The sequence below is a fragment of the Mustela putorius genome, unplaced genomic scaffold (assembly GCF_011764305.1).
Source record: "Mustela putorius furo isolate JIRA1106 unplaced genomic scaffold, ASM1176430v1.1 tig00003854_pilon_pilon_pilon, whole genome shotgun sequence".
NCBI lineage: Eukaryota > Metazoa > Chordata > Mammalia > Carnivora > Mustelidae > Mustela > Mustela putorius.
Window position 1 is genome coordinate 2,353,533 of NW_025422006.1, and position 18,656 is coordinate 2,372,188.

An 18,656-nucleotide genomic window follows, 5' to 3' on the forward strand; every position below is an offset into this window, starting at 1 on the left:
GTGAATAATTGCAAACATTTAACACAAACCACTTCTGATTATGTCAGTTAGCTTTGGGCCACCCAGCAGCTTGCAGTTCAAGGGCCCTGACACCTTGGTTATGTAGATTACAAGTGTTAGCAAATTCAGTCATTTGTTCCTAAGAATCAAAATGAAGTCTTAGATCCTGCAAATAACTTTCTTTTTACTTTTCCTTCAACCAAAAATTGATGGGTCTAAAATGTTACTAATAAGAAGAAATAAAAAATAAAATAATGTTACTAAGGACATAAAATAATAAACTTTGTGTTAATATACTTAAAATCAGGGATAGCTATAAAGACTCATTGCTATAGCAACCTTCAACAAAACTATTATGCAGAAGAAGAAAGCATAAGTGTATTTCAAATAGTCAAAAAAGAAAATTTCCATTTTCATAACTGAGTACCTTGAGTGTTAGATTTATCTTTCTCATTTGGTTTCCATTTTCTTTACTGTGATTTCTTTAACCTCTAATATTATTAATCACTATAAACTTTTAATATATAAATATAAAACATTATATTTATATAATATACAATATACCATACATCATATCATATATACATTTATTATAAATATTGTTATATATAATTATACAATATTATATTAATATTATATCATACATTAATATATTAATATATAGCATTATATATCTATCTATCGGGCACCCTGCTCAGAGGGTCTTCTTCCCCTCTCTCACTGTCCCTCTCCCCTGCTCATTCTCTTTCTCTCTCTTAAATAAATATTTTTATAAAATAACAAAAACTAAAAGAACCTAAAATAAAAAATAAAGAAGATAAAAGCACCTAAACTTACTCTTAAAAATATTATCCCCTTACCTTTTTTTTTTTGAAAATCATCTAAAGGTTTCCATCTATGTATACAACTGTACTTGAAAGGATAACTGATCAAAAAATACCTCTATTGCATCCTTTCATTTGTGTTTCTAGTACTTGTTCTGATACTGTATTATCATCTGCAACTGATAATCTGCCTTCTCAGCTGCCCGCTGCATCCGTATTACCTGCTGTGCCATCTCTATCTCACCCCCTTGCTCAATTTATTGTTATTTACAAACAGATCTAAAAGCTAAGCTTCTTTAAAAATTATTTATTTATTTATTTATTTATTTTTATTTGACAGAGAGAGAGACAGAGAGACAGTGAGAGAGGGAACACAAGCAGGGGGAGTGGGAGAGGGAGAAAAGTCTTCCCACCAAGCAGGACCCTGGGACCATTAGCCGAAGGCAGATGCTTAACAACTAAGCCACCCAGGTGCCCCTAAAAGCTAAGCTTCTGCTCACACTGCTCAAAGCTGACCTGCTTGACCCCAATAAATAGCATCTATAGGTGTGCTTCCTAGGCAAGTATTAAAATGTAAACCATTTACAAAATCTAAGAATGTGGGTAACCGGGAACAGGGACTCTTAAAGCTCTTTTAATGTTCTTATATTATAAACCTGCTACAGTTACTTTCAAAAATAAAATGTTAAGTAATTTGTTATGCAAATAAAGGACTTACCATGGAATGATGATCATTAACTTTTACAACCATACTAATGAAGACCAGTGTTTCAGTTGGAGCATTTCCTTATAAATTTATAAGACTGGAAATGAACAGTATTTTAGGGCCTGCACCAACCAAGCAATCCCATATGGCATAAGTACAATAGAAACTAACTTCTTAATCTAAAGAAAATATGGTAATAAAGTAAAATAAAACTGGTAAGATTACAAAATTAAATATTTTATTATTTAGGATATAATGTGCATTTTACTAAAAGTTTGATTCATGTGAAAAGTTAAGGCTATCTGATATGAATTTGAAAGTTTTAAAATTCTCTTGTCATTCTGATATCTCTCTAAATGTTCCTGTCAGCATCGTGAAACACTTCATCCTATTTATCTTGAAATTAAGTACACCAGTCCAAACCTGTGAGTAAATGCCAAGTATTTTCTCAGATCCATACTCTGACTTTTTTTCTTAAATAAAATGAGATTTAACATATATAACCTAGTCTTTTGTTTGGATAATCTTGCTGACTTATATACTTACTATTATTATTTATTCTAATACAGCAAACTGAAAGATCTGTAATAGGTTACACTGAAAAATTAGGAAAAAAAAAACCTTCCTTAGAGATAATTTAAGTACCAGACGTGGCGTGGATACAGCAGTGTTCATAAAGAGCACATCATGAGTTAACAATCATGAGTTAACAATTTTAAGCGCTTCTTAAAAAATCAAAAGACAAATTTACTATTTTTTATACAAGGCTTTCTCTGCATATCCCTACATCAATGTGTATACCCCCCCCTTCCTTGGTTAGGTGACAATAAAAAAGAAAATAATTTCTGAATATTTATTACACCAATATTTCAATTTTGTAGAAACATGCTAAAAGCACAACAAAGAAAACAGCAGTCTGTAAACGGACCACATAACGCCACTCCCCTGGTATAGAACTGTAGGTACTTTCTTATATCTACTCCACAATAAAAGTATTTAAATAAAATTTAAGTATCGAGTTATACTTGTGGTAAAAATTTCACTTAACTTTAAAAGAGAAGTCTTAATTTGTAAGACAGCACTCTTCCACAGCAAATTAGAGCGTGACTGGCAGCATACATACAGATAACATAAGGAAGTGACTATTTCCCAAAGTAAGTAGGCATGGAAGTAAGGGATTATTTATATAAAGACTGTATAACTTAATATACTGAAATATTTACAGAATTACAGACTTCTAAGAAAATCTTTACCCTCATTTCTAAAGAATATTAATTTGAAGAAACATTTGGCATTAACTGGTACAATAATTACTTACCTATTTCTTGTGCAGAACCAACTGAACAGCTGCAGGTTAACTTGTTTTTATGTATAGTCAGAATAAAAATTTAAAACATCACAAATCTTCAATGAATAATAATTCTCTTGCAAATTTAAGAATTTTACAATAAGGTACTCATCCCACTCTAAAAACTTCAGAACATTTATGTGGGATTATTTTCCCTAAAACTAAAAACTGAAACATTAAGAGAAAAAAATTTTAAGTAATCTAGTTAATACCTTTGTTTTTAAAGACAAACAAAATGTTATAAACCTTTAAAAATCTTTTAAATACTTAGGTTTTTGAAATCAAGCATATTCTACTTTTGACTTGAAAAGTAGCAGCATGGAAGATCTCTTAATTGTAGTATTTATACAAATCCTTGAGAAGTCCACAAATTAAATAAAAATTATATCCAACTTTCATCAAAATTTCAGAAATCTTTTAAAAACCTAATATACTATCATTTTAGATGTTTTCTGTATTTGGTAACTACTAAAATGCTTTAAAGATAATGTAAAAAGCATTTCTTACCTTTCCTTCTTTCCAACCAAAAAATCTCAAACTTTCTGTGTAAGGCATTTTTAAAAAATATATAATTTGCATTTCAAAGCCACCTCCAAAAAATAACCAAAAGTTTTAAGTACAAGTTAAAAAAACAGCATATACCACTGAAAATAAACTACCCTCTAGTTAAATGAAATACTAATAAGTATTTTAAACTTTGTATAAATAACACACACAACCCTTCCCCACCACATTTTATGTATGGTTTCCACATTGGAGTAGCACTAAAACAAAGGATGGTAACAACAAATAATTCTTTATACTTAATTGAAAATATATATCTCTCATTTGTCTTAAAGACATATATTATGAATTTTTTACTGGCATTCTTGAATAAAATTAACAAGGATACTTTTCACCAATTTATTCTCATTTCTCCCTTGTATATGAGAATCTAACAAAAGGAAATCTCTCCTATGACAAGAGATTTCTGAAACCCCTAAAATATATATTCTTCAGAAAAAAAATTCCTAACCTATTACGCATCTCAATAAGCATATACATTTAAAAAACAATATATTTTATGGCTTATGCTTAATTGTAATGCATGACCAAAGGTCCCAGGGATTGAAAAATCTTATTAGCAGCTAACAGTTAAATGCATGACAATATTCCTGGCATTCATAATCTCAAAATTTTAAAAGAAAACTATTCACTGCAGTCTTAGAAAAATTTGGAGATAGTTCTATTTTAAAAACATACTCACCACAAAGAGATACAAGGGAGACAAATAAGAAAATAGATTGTGTTATATCTTTGTAAACTTGTTCCATTTCAAAAGGTATTCTTTAGGGTAAGGGAAATTTCCTATACAAATGAAACTAAACATTTGTTCCCGTTGCTTTGAAAAATATTTACAGTACATAGAACTACAAGCTGAAAGTGTACAACTGCTTACATTGCTGGCCAGTGATATAGATGAACAAGAACGCAAGGTGCTTATTCAATTATCTAAGCATAATTTGTATAGTGACATTATTGTAGATCAACTATGGAAAAATTCGGAAACATTATCAATGAACACCAGCCCTTGTGTAAAACATCACACAAGATGCAAAGGTATTATACATTCACTGTGGTAAAAACTGTACATACATATTCTGTGCATCGTCAACATTGTAAAATCTACATTATGATATTTTCATCTTTCAAAATTCTGAGTTGAAAAAAGTCTATTTTTTTCTTTTGCCAAAGAAAAGTGATGTTAACGGACTGATTAGGTTTGTGAAATCACAAAATTCTTTGCTAAGGACTTTTCATCAAGTCTTTTACCGACGTCTTCACGAAGAAAAAGCTCACTAAACTTTGAAAGTTTTGAATGGATATTTCCACATCATTGCTGGCTAGCATCATGATATACCTAACAATGGTATATGTAATAATAGTCCACAGTAATGTGAAATACAAAACTTTGTTCTTTAAGTCTATTTTGGTCTCAGAGTGACGTTTGTTTCTTTCATCCAGCCATGTTGTCCCTTATTTGATCAACTCGAAGAGCTAGGTCTCTAAAAGAGGGGCGTTGATTGACATTATTGTTCCAGCATTCTGTCATGATCAAATAAATCTAGAAAAGAGAAAATAAGCCACAATTACAATGAACACAAAGTGCCATCTTTAATTGGTGGAAGACATGAATTGAGAAATTCCACTTAATTGTCCTAGGCAGGCACATGTCACGGTCATGCTTAGGTCCACAGTCCTATGATGATGCTATTTATCCAAGAGCTCAGCAAATTAAATGTCATAAAGTGACCTGAAATCCTTGTATAAAAAGGAAATAAAATCACCTGATGAATGTGGATAAAAAAATGGTTTTTTGGGTTACCTCATCTGGGCATCCATCTGGTCTTGGTAATCTTCCATTATTCTTCAAGAGTTCTATCAAATGAAACACAATCATCTGTCCTTGTTTGTCATTGCCAATCATGCGCATAAATTCCTGTAATACAAACCCACTTTTCAATGATATTTAATTTGAATCAGTTTCCCAACTTCCAGTAAATGTGAAAAATTTTGTATATGTATGTCTTCTGATATGTTTGAGACCTTTTAAGGACAAACTATTTTGGGCACCAAAACCTTTCTTTTCAATCATATTTCACAAAAGACAACTGAATGTGGAACGCCTATCATGCCATTTCCATAACTATAATATGCTTGGCACAAATTTCCTGAGAAGGGCCCAAAACAGGTGAACTAAAACATATTTGCTTTGGTATTTTTATTGTTGCTTTAACATATCATATTACATTTCAGCTAAAATAAATGTTGACTGTAAAAGAGGACTTAATAAAAAGATAACATAGAATGCATATATAAGCATAAATGCAATGGAGAGAAAATATTTGTATGTTAAAAATTCCTAAAAGTAAAGCCTGAACTATAAGCTAGAGAAATATTTATGAACACATCATTTAGAGAGTTATAAAGTGTTCTTATAAGTAGGTAAGAAAAATTATGAATATAAAAATGGGCAAAGCACATGAGATAATGCACACATATATATATATAAACTCCAAATATCCAATAAATATGCACTCAATCACACTAATAGGAGAGGTACAAATTAAAATCAAATAAATATAACGTCTATCAATTTGACCAAACTGCATAATATAATGGTCAATACTGGCAGATGATAAAATGTAAACTCTTAGGCACTGTTATTGAGAGTACAATCTGGTACAATTTTTCTGGAAATCATTTTGAAATAAATAAAAAGCTTTAAGAGAGTTCCTAATCCTTTACCTATAATTGTACTTTTATTCTAAGCTGACAAGAGATAAATATTTATACATAAGGAAATTCACTATGTTCACTGAAGTATTACTTAAAATTAGACTGAAAAATGGAAAAGAACTGTCCAGAAATTATATTCTTATGATAAACTGCTTCCCAGAAGTTAGAAGTTATATTTGTAGAAAACATTTACTAATATAGGTAAAATATCCATGCTATAAAACTTATGAAAAAGCAGAATAGCAAAGTGTACAGTATGACTTTTGTTTTATAAAAGAAATATTTTTGATAAAATTTCACTTTCATACATAAAATTGTAAAAAGCCTGGAAGAAAACACACAATATTAAAATGGTTACCTTAAGAAGATTAATTAGAGATGATTTTTATTTTCTTTTTCTGGTTTCCTTATTAAAAAAATTCTAGAACAGGGAAATTTTTTTTAAATGTTTAAATTTTTCAATAATTTCTAGAGTGAATAAATTAGATTTACTAAAAATAACATAAAGAACGTATACAACCTCCTCCCTTTTATTTACTTTTTACTAATTTATTTTCCTCTCTAACCTCCTCCCTTTTGAAAATGCAAGTTAACTTAATGAGTTAAAGTTTAGGATTATTTTGTTGGATGTTGTCTTCCAAATAAGCAATAAGAGGCTCTAAAATGAGTCCTAAGCTTACTATTATTCTTTGGAAAAAGCTTTTCTCATGTTAAGAAAAGTCAAAAGTAAAGAAAAAGCACACTAACCGCTGGGGGACTTTTACTCTTCTCAATATATGTGAAAAGTTCATAGAGAACCACTCCAAAGCTCCAAACATCTGAAGCCACAGAAAACTTGCTCTCTGTCAGTGATTCTGGAGCATACCTATAACATACGAAACACATTCATAAGACAGTTACTTGAACTGTAGTAGCATTGTGTGGTGACAGACAGTAGCTACAGCTGTGGTGAGCAGCAAAGAACATATAGACTCCTTGAATCACAGTGTGTACACCTGAAACTAATGTAACATGTACCAGCTACACTTCATTACAAAAAAAGTTATTTGATATGCCAACTCTTGACTTTACCTGAAAATCACTGGACTAAAAAGACAAGCTGTATAGAAAAGAGTTAACATAAGCAGGTCTGAGGCTACCATCCTCAAAAGCCTTGTTTACAATGTTGACAACTGACTGTGCCTGGAAATAAGATTTCAGAAGGGTTGCCACAGTTCCCTAAGTGAGAAGAGTGCTCACTGGGCCTAAAAAATATGGTCTATACTGAACACCTGCTTTTTTTCTGGGAGTCTGGAATTTTGGTACATGCAAGGCAGAGAATGAGTTGTCACGTTCTCTGGGGAAATTGAATGTGTCCCGAGTGACTATTCTGGGAGAGGACCCTTGGAAGCTTTGTGCTCAGTTTCCTCCAGGTTTTGCCCCAAATGGCTTTTCCCTTTAATGATTCTGCTACATATCCTTTCTCTGAAATGAATCATAGCCATGAGTATGCCTGTATGCTGAGCCCTGTGAGTCCTCCCAGTGAATCATCAAACCTAAGGGTGGTCTTGGGAACCTCTGGCACACTAAGATAACTCAAATCCAAAAAATCTATTATAAGTAACACCAAAGTTAACTGCAAAGTACCTTCCAGGACTTGGGGTGGGGGATGGAGGGGGGGTAGGGAAGCTGCTCCTTGCAAGTTAAAGTTTTAAATGAATTGAGCTAGTAAGTCTCCTGGGAGGGGGAAAAATGGCTTCTAAACTGGAACAAGACCTAAAGCCATAAACATGAAAGAACTTGTTAATCATAAGGAGGGCGATTATGACAGGAAACGCAAAAATGTAAACTCACAGGGGAAAATGGTGTCATTATCTACTCAAGTATCAACACTATCCAAGGGAGGACTTTGGCTAATGGACTGTATCATGGTCCCACTGCTAAGTTTATCCTTATTACAGAGGACAGTGACAAAGATCTGTTTAAGACTAATGAGATTAAACATATGAATTACATAAATTCAATCTCTCCTTCAAAATCCAATTTAAGTTTCCTCACTTCCACAGACCTTTCTCTGCCACTTAAGGTCTTAATGACCTCATGCCATTAAATTTCTATAACATTTATTGTCCATACTATAATCAGGCTATTTTTTTACATTTAGATTCAAAAAATTTTTCACATAGTTATTTTTAAATGTATATTAGTTTTATCTCACAAATGGAATAAACCTTCTTAAAGACATTCACCCCAAAGCTTGCAAAACAGTCTCTTCCTTTCATTTTCATGAAAGCACTGTCTACAATTTCCCCTCTCATCTCCAAGGCTGGTTTTCTCTCTCCCATGTAAGGATAAATACAAATCAAAAAAGAAAAAAAAAAATCTCCCTGATGAAAATGAAGGAAAAGACTCTTCCTCCTTTTTCTTAGAGCATTTACTTTAGAAAACTTAATCCTTTGTCTCTTTAAAATGTATGTAAATTTTTTTTAAAATTATGCTTAAAAGACTCTTCCCAGCTTTATGATGCAAGAATGTCTTTCTCAAGAAACTGGGAACCACCTTTCCAAAACAAGTAGCACCTTGACCTCCCAGTTTTTGTGGGATGTAAGAGTTTAACTTCTTGCAGGTGCCTCCTCCCAAGTTGCAAAAATATCTCCTATCATAAAGATATGAGAAGTTTGTTTTTCCTATGGATAATGCCAATTAGCCAATGCAGATGGTCACTCTAATTACCAAGTGAACTTAGAGTAAATTATGTGTCTTACTTGAGGACTGGCTACTGTTTATCTTGAGAACATTATGTAATGGGTTGAATCTGGCCATATAAAAAAAGTGAGCTTTCTTTCTGTCTTTGCAATCTCTTAGCAGGTTGCTTGTGATGCCATGACTTCAGGATTAAAGTTTATTCAGTAATAAAATTTTTCTTTCTCTTCTATCTTTGTGCAGAGGTTTTCTGGGTTCGGAGAAGATTTCATTTTAAATTATATTTCCCTAACACTTTCCCTTTTCTCCATCTTTTAAATTTGGGTTTTCCAAGGTTCCATCATCAGAGCTTTACCTTTTTGTCAAAAACTTTCTATTAGATAGTATTCATTCACCTATCCACTAACATCTCCTAAACTTATAACTGTATCTTGACTGTTTTTGTGTGCTTTGACTTACTGAACACTTGCACGTTAAATAAAGTGGTGGCAAAGAGAACTCCATCCTCCTTTTCCACAACCGGCTGGTTGTTTTACTTACCCTATATGATGAATGGCATCAACAATTTAGCTTACTCCCCAGGCAGAAATCTAAAGAATTATTTTTGACTCATCTTTCAATCCAATAGCTAATGAGCCATCAAGTGCCTTTAGAATATATCTTAAAAATATATGAAATCAGGGGTGCCTGGGTGGCTCAGTGGATTAAGCCTCTGCCTTCGGCTCACGTCATGATCTTGGGGTCCTGGGATCGAGTCCTGCATCAAGGCTCTCTGCTCAGCAGGGAGCCTGTTTCTCCCTCTCTCTCTGCCTGCCTCTCTGCCTACGTGTGGTCTCTGTCTGTCAAATAAATACATAAAATCTTAAAAAAATATATATATATCAAATCAGTCTCCTAACCCAATACCACTGTTACAATCTAGGGTCAGATTCTTATCACATGTATTGTACAGAGGTCTTCAAACCAGGTGAAGAGTAACCCCAGGTATTTACAAAGATTTTCCAAGGGATACTCTACAGCAAGAATAGTATAAGGATCCTCCATGAGTCCCAGAGCCTGCTTTAATAATTATTTTATCAGAAGCATTTTTCTTTCAGTTCTTCTTAATACCAACCCTAGGACATGCTGGAACATGTTAGCTTAAAACAAAGAGCACTTTTGAGCAAGAAAAGTAATATAGATAACAAGGATTGTTTAAAAGATATGGCTAGGGGCACCTGGGTGGCTTAGTCAGTTAAGCATCTACCTTTAGCTCAGGTCATGATCTCAGGGTCCTGGGATCGAGCCCTACCTCGGGCTCCCTGCTCAGTGGGAAGTCAGCTTCTCCTTCTTCCTCTATCCCTCTGCCTCACCCCTGCTCATGCTCTTTCAAATAAATAAATAAAATATTTTTAAAAAATGGTATGATGGCTAATCCCATGGATAAAAATTATATGCATTCCCTTTCAACACTTCAGATTTAGTATTTGTTATTCAATTAATCATTTAAATCCTATTTTTTAAAAAAAGACTTTATTTATTTGACAGCAAGAGACACAGCAAGAGAGGGAACACAAGCAGGGGGAGTGGGAGAGGGAGAAGCAGGCTTCCCACTGAGCAGGGAGCCCGATGAGGGGCTCGATCCCAGGATCCTGAGATCATGATCTGAACCAAAGGCAGACACTTAATGACTGAGCCACCCAGGCACCCAAAACCTATTTTTTTTTTTTTTTTAAAGTAGGCTCCATACCCAGTGTAGAGCCCAGCATGGGGCTTGAACTCACAACCTTGAGATCAGGACCTGAAATGAACTGATATCAAGAGTCAGATGCTGGGCGCCTAGGTGGCTCAGTGGGTTAAGCCTCTGCCTTCAGCTCAGGTCATGGTCTCAGGGTTCTGGGATCGAGGCCCGCATTGGGCTCTCTGCTCAGCAGGGAGCTTACTTCCTCCTCTCTCTCTGCCTGCCTCTCCACCTACTTGTGATCTCTCTCTCTGTCAAATAAATAAATAAAATCTTTAAAAAAAAAAAAAAGTCAGATGCTTAACTGACTGAGCCACACACAGCAGTGCCCCCAGTTAAAACCTGTTTTATCAATTCATGTTCTGAAATATTTACACAAAATTTAGTCAGCTTAATTACATTATATAAAAAATTTAATATTTTCTAATATAAATATAAAACTATATGCCAACTGCCTACGTGACTAGTCTTTAGCAGTAGATAGCTTTCTTTTCCATTAAATACACAGGAAAATTTTGATCACAATAAAAATGTTACTTCTGACGCTATACTGTAACACTTTTCTCCTAGCACCCTAGGATGGACATCTTTTCTGTTTCAATAAAAGTAGATCTGCATAATTTAAAAAAAAATGTTACTTCTGATTTTTATACTGACTTCTTAATAGTTCTCCAAAGTAAAATATCAGAGTTTGATACATACCTCTTCCCAACACATTTACTGAAGGAATAATAGATCTTTTACCATATACTTTATTACATACATTATAATCTTAGCTACATTTTATTCTGTATTATTTATTACAAACTAAGTAATGAGAAATGATTTTTATAACAATATAAAATTAATTATACTAGATACCTATCATCTGAAGTTTATCTTGACTGTCCTTGTGATTTCCAGATATTCATAGAGAAATACAGGGCCCAAAGCTTATAAAATTTAGGAGCTTTCTTTATAACAAAAAATATAAAATTAGGCATGAAACTAAATATTTAAAATTAGAAAAGAAGTAATCTTGAAAGAAAAGTACTCTGGCATATATGCTTTGTTATAAACATGCCTCTGTGCATGTACTCCACAATTTATTTTTCTAATTTTAATTTTATAATTTCACAATTTTAATAACTTACTTCAATTGAAACATGATGTCAGACTTTTGAAAAACTTTTGGTATATATCCCAGACACTGAGAAAAGGAATGACTCTAATGATTTCTCTTTTGAAAGTCCAGTGGTTTAATTCTTTGTTTTCAAAAAAATTAAAAAAAGAATGGATCTAATGAAATTGCCAGCTAACAGATAAACTTTAATGGTACATCACTATATATTTTTTTACTACTTATCTCAGAAGGACTCATAGAAATGAATATTCTTATAACAAAACTCCTTCCATTCCTATCTATTTATTTACACAAACAAGTTTTCCCCCTCCTCATGGAATGCCTTTCCTCTTCTCTACCTGGTAAACTACTAATCAATAGTTGAAATTTCATTTCTTTTTTAAAAAAATTTTATATATATATATATTTAGAGACAGAGTGAGTGAGCAAGAGAGAGAGCACAAGCTGTAGGAGGGGCAGAGAGAGAGGGAGAAGCAGACTCGTTGCTGAGCAGGGAGCCTGATGGAGGGCTCCATCCCAGGACCCCAGGATCATATCTGAGCCAAAGGCAGCCACTTAACCCACTGAGCCACCCAGTCACCCCTGAAATATCATTTCTTAATTGAGCTTTTCTCTGATTAATTTAAATAATCAGAATTATTTGCATTCTTATGTTTCCCCATCATCTTCTTCATTCTTCCACTTATATACTACGTTACAATGATTTGACCATACGTTTGATTTTTTCCTAAACTATGAGCTCTTAAAGGGAAGGGAAAATGCATAGTGGACCTGGCAGTTGAATATGGCTGCCACATAAAACTTTTCTTTTTAGTCTGGCCTTCCTAGTGTCTGGGCACAGTTTTTTTTTGTTTTTTGTTTTTTCCTTCTTCCTGATATTGACCCTACCTTCATATCCCAAGTTCCTTCTATGGTGTTTGGAACAGTAGGTACTTAAGAAGTATTTATTAAAGTATATTAAAGTATATTCATTAAAGTATATTCATTAAGCATGCCTAAATCACTGGAATTCATATAACTAGGCTTTATGGATTTCTTAATTCTATGAAATTCATAACTCTATGAATTTCTTAATTCCATTTAACTTCTTTTATTTCTCATTCTGGAAAAAAAGAATGAAATTCATTTATCACTGGGTATCTGACCAAAGTAGATAGTTAAGTTTAGATGAGTCTTATATTCTATATTTTATATTTCACTTATACCCTAAAAATAATTAGATGGTGGTAATGCTATTGATTATCACCCAAGCTGTTCCTTAAAAGTGTTTTTATTATTATGAAAGATTTCAAACATACAGAAATTAGAGAACAATAAACACCCATGTACATGTCATTTAGTTAAATTCATTGCCTGCCTTGCTTTATGGACTTATTCCCCATCTCCACCCCCACTAGATTTATAGGAAGTGAATTTTGGACACAACAGTATTTCAAACATGATTATTGTATATTCATGGGCATTTTTTTAGTTGTTGATGTTCAATAACAGGTTCCTTTCCAGAAGAAAGTATACTATATGTCAGAGTTAATTAAATAGTACTATAATTTCAGGGATAATAAAGATTTGGGGAAGAAAAACTTAAAAAAAAAGATAAGTGCTTTTCTTTAAAATATCCACAATGCCATTATATATTACTCTTCTATGTAATAATCCATTTGTTCTATTTTTTTATTGTGTTATATTAGTCACCATACAGTACATCATTAATTTTTTTTTAATTTTTTATTTTTTATAAACATATATTTTTATCCCTAGGGGTACAGGTCTGTGAATCGCCAGGTTTACACACTTCACAGCACTCACCAAAGCACATACCCTCCCCAATGTCCATAACCTCACCCCCTTCTCCCAACCCCCCTCCCCCCAGCAACCCTCAGTTTGTTTTGTGAGATTAAGAGTCACTTATGGTTTGTCTCCCTCCCAATCCCATCTTGTTTCATTGATTCTTCTCCTACCCACTTAAGCCCCCATGTTGCATCACCACTTCCTCATATCAGGGAGATCATTAGTTTTTGATGTAGTGTTCTATGATTCATTGTTTGGGTAAAATTTTTTTTTTAAGATTTTATTTATTCATTTGAGAAAGAGATCACAAGTAGGCAGAGAGGCAGGCAGAGAGAGAGAGAGGAGGAAGCAGGCCCCCTGCTAAGCAGAGAGCCCAAAGCGGGGCTCGATCCCAGGACCCTGAGATCATGACCTGAGTCTAAGGCAGAGGCTTTAACCCACTGAGCCACCCAGGCGCCCCAGGTATAATTTGTTTTAAATCACTTGGGCTTTCTTATCTAATTTTCTCCCAGTTTATAATAGCTGGGGTAAGTTGTAAAACTTACAGATACAAAATAAGTGAAGATAACTAACCAGGGCGCCTGGGTGGCTCAGTCGTTAAATATCTGCCTTCAGCTCAAGTCATGATACCAGGGTCCTGGAAGTGAGTCCCATATGGGGCTCCCAGCTCAGCAAGGAGTCTGTTTCTCCCTCTACCCACCCCCCACCACTCATGATCTCTCTCTTGTTCAAATAAAATCTTAAAAAAAAAAAAAAGATAACCAACATATATGGATCATCAATGAACTTAGTAGCTAACTGAATAATCTATGTTTCTAATAATACTGATGAATCACACAAATATTTATATATTGACAGTTATATTGTTTATATTAGTAATTCTAACTTTTAAGTCAGAAATCCAAAATGTTAATAAAATATACTTAATTAAAATAAACAAAACATAGCCCTTAACAGTATCATCTGATTTAAACAATATAATTTTAAAAGTATTATTTCAGATGAATAAACCAGAATTAAAGCCTATTTGGGATATATCCCAAATTTAAACATTTAAATATAATTTCAGCAATTTATTCCTATAAAACAAAATGTACCATAAATGAACTAAGACATAAAAAAGAAGACTGCATCACAGCACAAAGCAATAAAACAACAATGCATACCACATAAAAAATTAGTTTGTATGTTCCTTGCAACTCATAATTTTAATTAAAGATCAAAAATTACCTTTAGCTTCAAACTGCTATAAAATGTTCCTTTAATGACAGACTAAATCACCACCATGGTTAGGAAAGCTTAAAAGCACAAATTCTAAAAACAGACTCTCTGGGTTTGAATCCTAATTTTACCATTTATTGGTCATATGACCATGAGCAAGCTATTTCACCTGTCTGTACTTCAGTTTCCTCATATTTAACATAGAGATAATAATACATCTTCTCCAAGGGTAGTTATAAAGATTAGAGGAGATAATCCATGAAATGCATTTAGCCCAATGTAAGCAGGATAAATTTTTGGTATCATTAGAAATATATAAATGATGAACTACTAATACTAATAACAACAAAGTTTGAAGTTTGTGCTCTAAAATTTTACTTTATTATACTAAAATATACTCACCAGAATATGGGACTTTCACCAGGTTCTTTCACTTTGTAGTATTCTTTGTCTTGTGGCAAGACTTTGGTTAACCCAAAATCTCCAATTTTTACCCTGTTTTCATTTTCCACCAATATATTCCTTGTTGCCAGATCCCTGTGGATATATCTTTTTGTACCAAGATACTCCATGCCCTATGGATAAAATAACATTCTTATTTCAGCTAAGTTTTATAAATGTAAACAACTTAAATGGGTCTTTCCTCCATCTATCTCTCTAGACTTCCTTAATCTTCTAAAAAAACTCTAGAGGACTTTGTAGCAATTACTTCAGCATGTTCTTTTTATTTACAACAAGTAGCGAGGATACTATATACCTTGCATATCTGAGATGTATACTGCAGAAGTTTTTTATGATCTATCCGTTCTTTATGTTTTTGGAGATAGTCTCGTAAACTTCCATATGGTAAATATTCCATAATTAATCTTAGATTACGCCGACCTTTTAACACACAAATGAGAACACAATGTCATATTTCACTGATAAAATATTAGAGAACAAACATACATAATGACTTAAAAACAAACATACATAAATGACTTAAAAGATATATATAAACTCTAAGATGACAAAACTTGATCATAAATTAAGTGATGCAGTAGTTAAGAACACAGCCTTTTTCAATCAAAAAGTTTTAAAAAGAAGCTTAAAAAATAGTTATGGTTTAACCTTGTGTAACCCATTATGCAAACCCAGGTAAGCTGATGAGAAAATTTCCTTTCTCCTTATCTGTACTGAACAAAAAGTATCTAATCTTAAAAATATTTTCAAATAAAAAGTGAGCAAAGACAATTTATTTAAAAATGATAGTCTCTCAGTAAGCTTAAGCAAGCATGGTAACCACCAACCTCAGTGAAAAGAAGGATTAACCTAGAAGTCAAAGACTTCCTGTAGTTCTAGCCCAGCACATCCAGGCACAATCTAGAGTCACAAGAACGCTTCTCTCCTTAGGCACTGGCAGAGGAGAAGTCCAGATCTTGAGACATTTTGTTTCCATTACCCAGGATGCCAAGGACATACCTTGAGTTCAAACTAGGTTTCAATGGGCAACATACCAGCACTGTAGCACACTCCCTTGTACTTCACAATGTTGTCATGCTGCAGGGATTTCAGGATTTCAATCTCCCTCTCAAAGTCTCTCAGGTGCTCCTCAGTACTGTGCTGGAGCTTCTTCACAGCCACCACCTCCCCAGTGTTGTCCTGCAGGGGGTCATACCGGCACATCTCCACGCTGCCAAAATTACCCTAAACAACACGTCACAGTAGGATAGAGACCTCAAAGTCTTCTAGACAAATTATGAATAAATTCAAATTTTATAGACAATTCAGTATACAGTAGCTAGAATTAGCAGATGGATTTCTAAGCTTACATTAGGCAACTTTTAGGATAAGAAAAGGAAATAATATTTCAACAGATAAGGCAGTAAATCTATAAATTTATTTTCTTCCAAAGAAATTATAGGCTGAAATATAAACAACTTCAAAAAGGCATTTAAACAAATCATGAACATGAATTATTAAGATAAGCCAAGAGATGGGACGCCAGGGTGGCTCAGTCTGTTAAGCCGCTGCCTTCGACTCAGGTCATGTTCCCAGGGTCCTGGGATCGAGTCCCACATTGGGTTCCTTGCTTAGTGGGGAGCTTGCCTCTATCTCTGCCTCTGCCTGCTTGTGCTGTCTCTCTCTGACAAATAAATAAATTTTTTAAAAAATCTTAAAAAAAAGAGAAAAAGCCAAGAGACACGTCAGGGAACTCCTAAATCTCTATCACTAACTCCCATGGAGATCTTTGCTGCTTCACAATATACCCTTTGATATCACTGACAATGAGCTGGACAGAATGAGGAAGGGTCTATTATGGACTGAATGTCTGTGTTCCCCCCAAATGCCTGTGAGAAAACCTTAACCCCCAAAGTGAGTGTATTTGAAGACAGGGCCAGTGAAGACATGATGTTAAATGAGATCATAAAGGTGAGGCTGGTGCCTTTATAAAAAGAGGAAAGACACCAGATCTCTCTGCCATGTGAAGACACAGCCAAGAAGGTAGTCATATGGAAGCCAAGAAGAGAATCTTCACTAGATACTAAACCCTGGGGGCGCCTGGGTGGCTCAGTGGGTTAAAGCCTCTGCCTTCAGCCCAGGTCATGATCCCAGGGTCCTGGAATCGAGCCCCGCATCGGGCTCTCTGCTCAGCGGGGAGCCTGCTTCCTTCTCTCTCTCTGCCTGCCTCTCTGCCTGCTTGTGATCTCTGTCTGCCATATAAATAAATAAAATCTTAAAAAAAAAAAAAAAGAAAGAAAGAAAGAAACTAAACCCTGCCAGCACCTTAATCTTAGGCTTTCAGCCTCCAGAACTGCAAGAAATTGTTGTTCAAGCCCCCAGCGATGGTATTTTGTTATGGCAACCTGAGCAGACTAACACAAGGTTGATTTATTTGCTCAAGGAAAGAAGAAATTTTAGGGCGCCTGGGCAGCTCAGTGAGTTAAGTGTCTGCCTTCGGCTCAGGTCACAATCTCAGGGTCCTGTGATGGATCCACTTCTCCCTTTCACTCTCCCTCTGGGCCCTCCCCACTCCTTCTCTCAATAAATTAAAAAAAACTTAAAAAAAAAAATGAAGAAGAAGAAGATATTTTTAGCCTATCAGGATGTTTCCAAAAATTTTTAAAGGCCAATCCTTAACAAAATCAACTCTCTTTTTATTTAAGACTTACTGTCTAGATAGAATTGTTAGGTTGATACATAACATTTAAAATTAAGTATTAGTTTTTTCCATTAATCCAATTAATATATTATGGCATTCCTGCTTTTCTACAATAAAACAATGTAGTCCTTGAGCTACAAGATGCTAAGTGACTATATTTCCAGTTATATATGTAAAAGTCAAAAACAAAAACTAGGGGCGCTTGGGTGGCTCAGTTAGATAAGCATCTGCCTCTGGCTCAGGTCATGATCCTGGGGTGCTGGGATCAAGCCCCGCATCAGGTTCGAGGCTCAGCAGGGAGCCTGCTTTTCTCTCTCCCTCTGCTTGCAGCTCCCCTTGCTTGTGTGCTTTCTCTGTCAAATAAATAAATAAAAATCTAAAAAAAAAAAAAAAAAAAACTAGACCATATATTAGTCTCAAAGTTAAGTCTCTTATTACAAAGACCACACTGTAAAGTGGATAAGACTTGGGACTCTGGAGTCTGATGACTGGGGCTAGAATCTTGTCCACCACTTACTCTCTTTGGGACCTTGGGCAAGTCACTTCTCTCTGTAATACCAGCTACCCCCACCTTAAAATGGAGGATAATAAATACCTATTTCATACTGCCTTACTAAGAAATTATTCTAAAATACATTTTTAAAAACACAGGCAGGAAATAACAGAGTTTTATGTTCTTTCCCCCTACTTAACAATATGCTCATAAAATTTATTTTCCAATGCCACTGTGTATTTCTTGAAAATGTGATTTTTAATTACTGTATATTACGAATGTATTGATTTTTTAAATTGAAAATAGAAATATATATAGTTAAGAGAAGTT

General features: G+C 34.0%; 1 protein-coding gene across 2 annotated transcripts in view; it reads right to left on the reverse strand.

The window, feature by feature from the left end:
• Positions 1–2,369: 2,369 nt before the first annotated feature.
• Positions 2,370–18,656, reverse strand: part of JAK2 (Janus kinase 2) — a 136,128-nt gene continuing 119,841 nt past the window's right edge. The window contains exons 20-25 of one of the 2 annotated variants that reach the window (XM_004766178.2): positions 16,188–16,377; positions 15,449–15,573; positions 15,094–15,266; positions 6,905–7,022; positions 5,244–5,357; positions 2,370–4,982 (exon numbers count right to left, since the gene is read on the reverse strand). In XM_004766178.2, coding sequence (XP_004766235.1) covers positions 4,875–4,982; positions 5,244–5,357; positions 6,905–7,022; positions 15,094–15,266; positions 15,449–15,573; positions 16,188–16,377 — 828 coding nt within the window. In that variant the 3' untranslated portion in view covers positions 2,370–4,874. The remainder of the gene's footprint in view (positions 4,983–5,243; positions 5,358–6,904; positions 7,023–15,093; positions 15,267–15,448; positions 15,574–16,187; positions 16,378–18,656) is intronic. The other variant, XR_006601953.1, reaches the window with a different exon arrangement.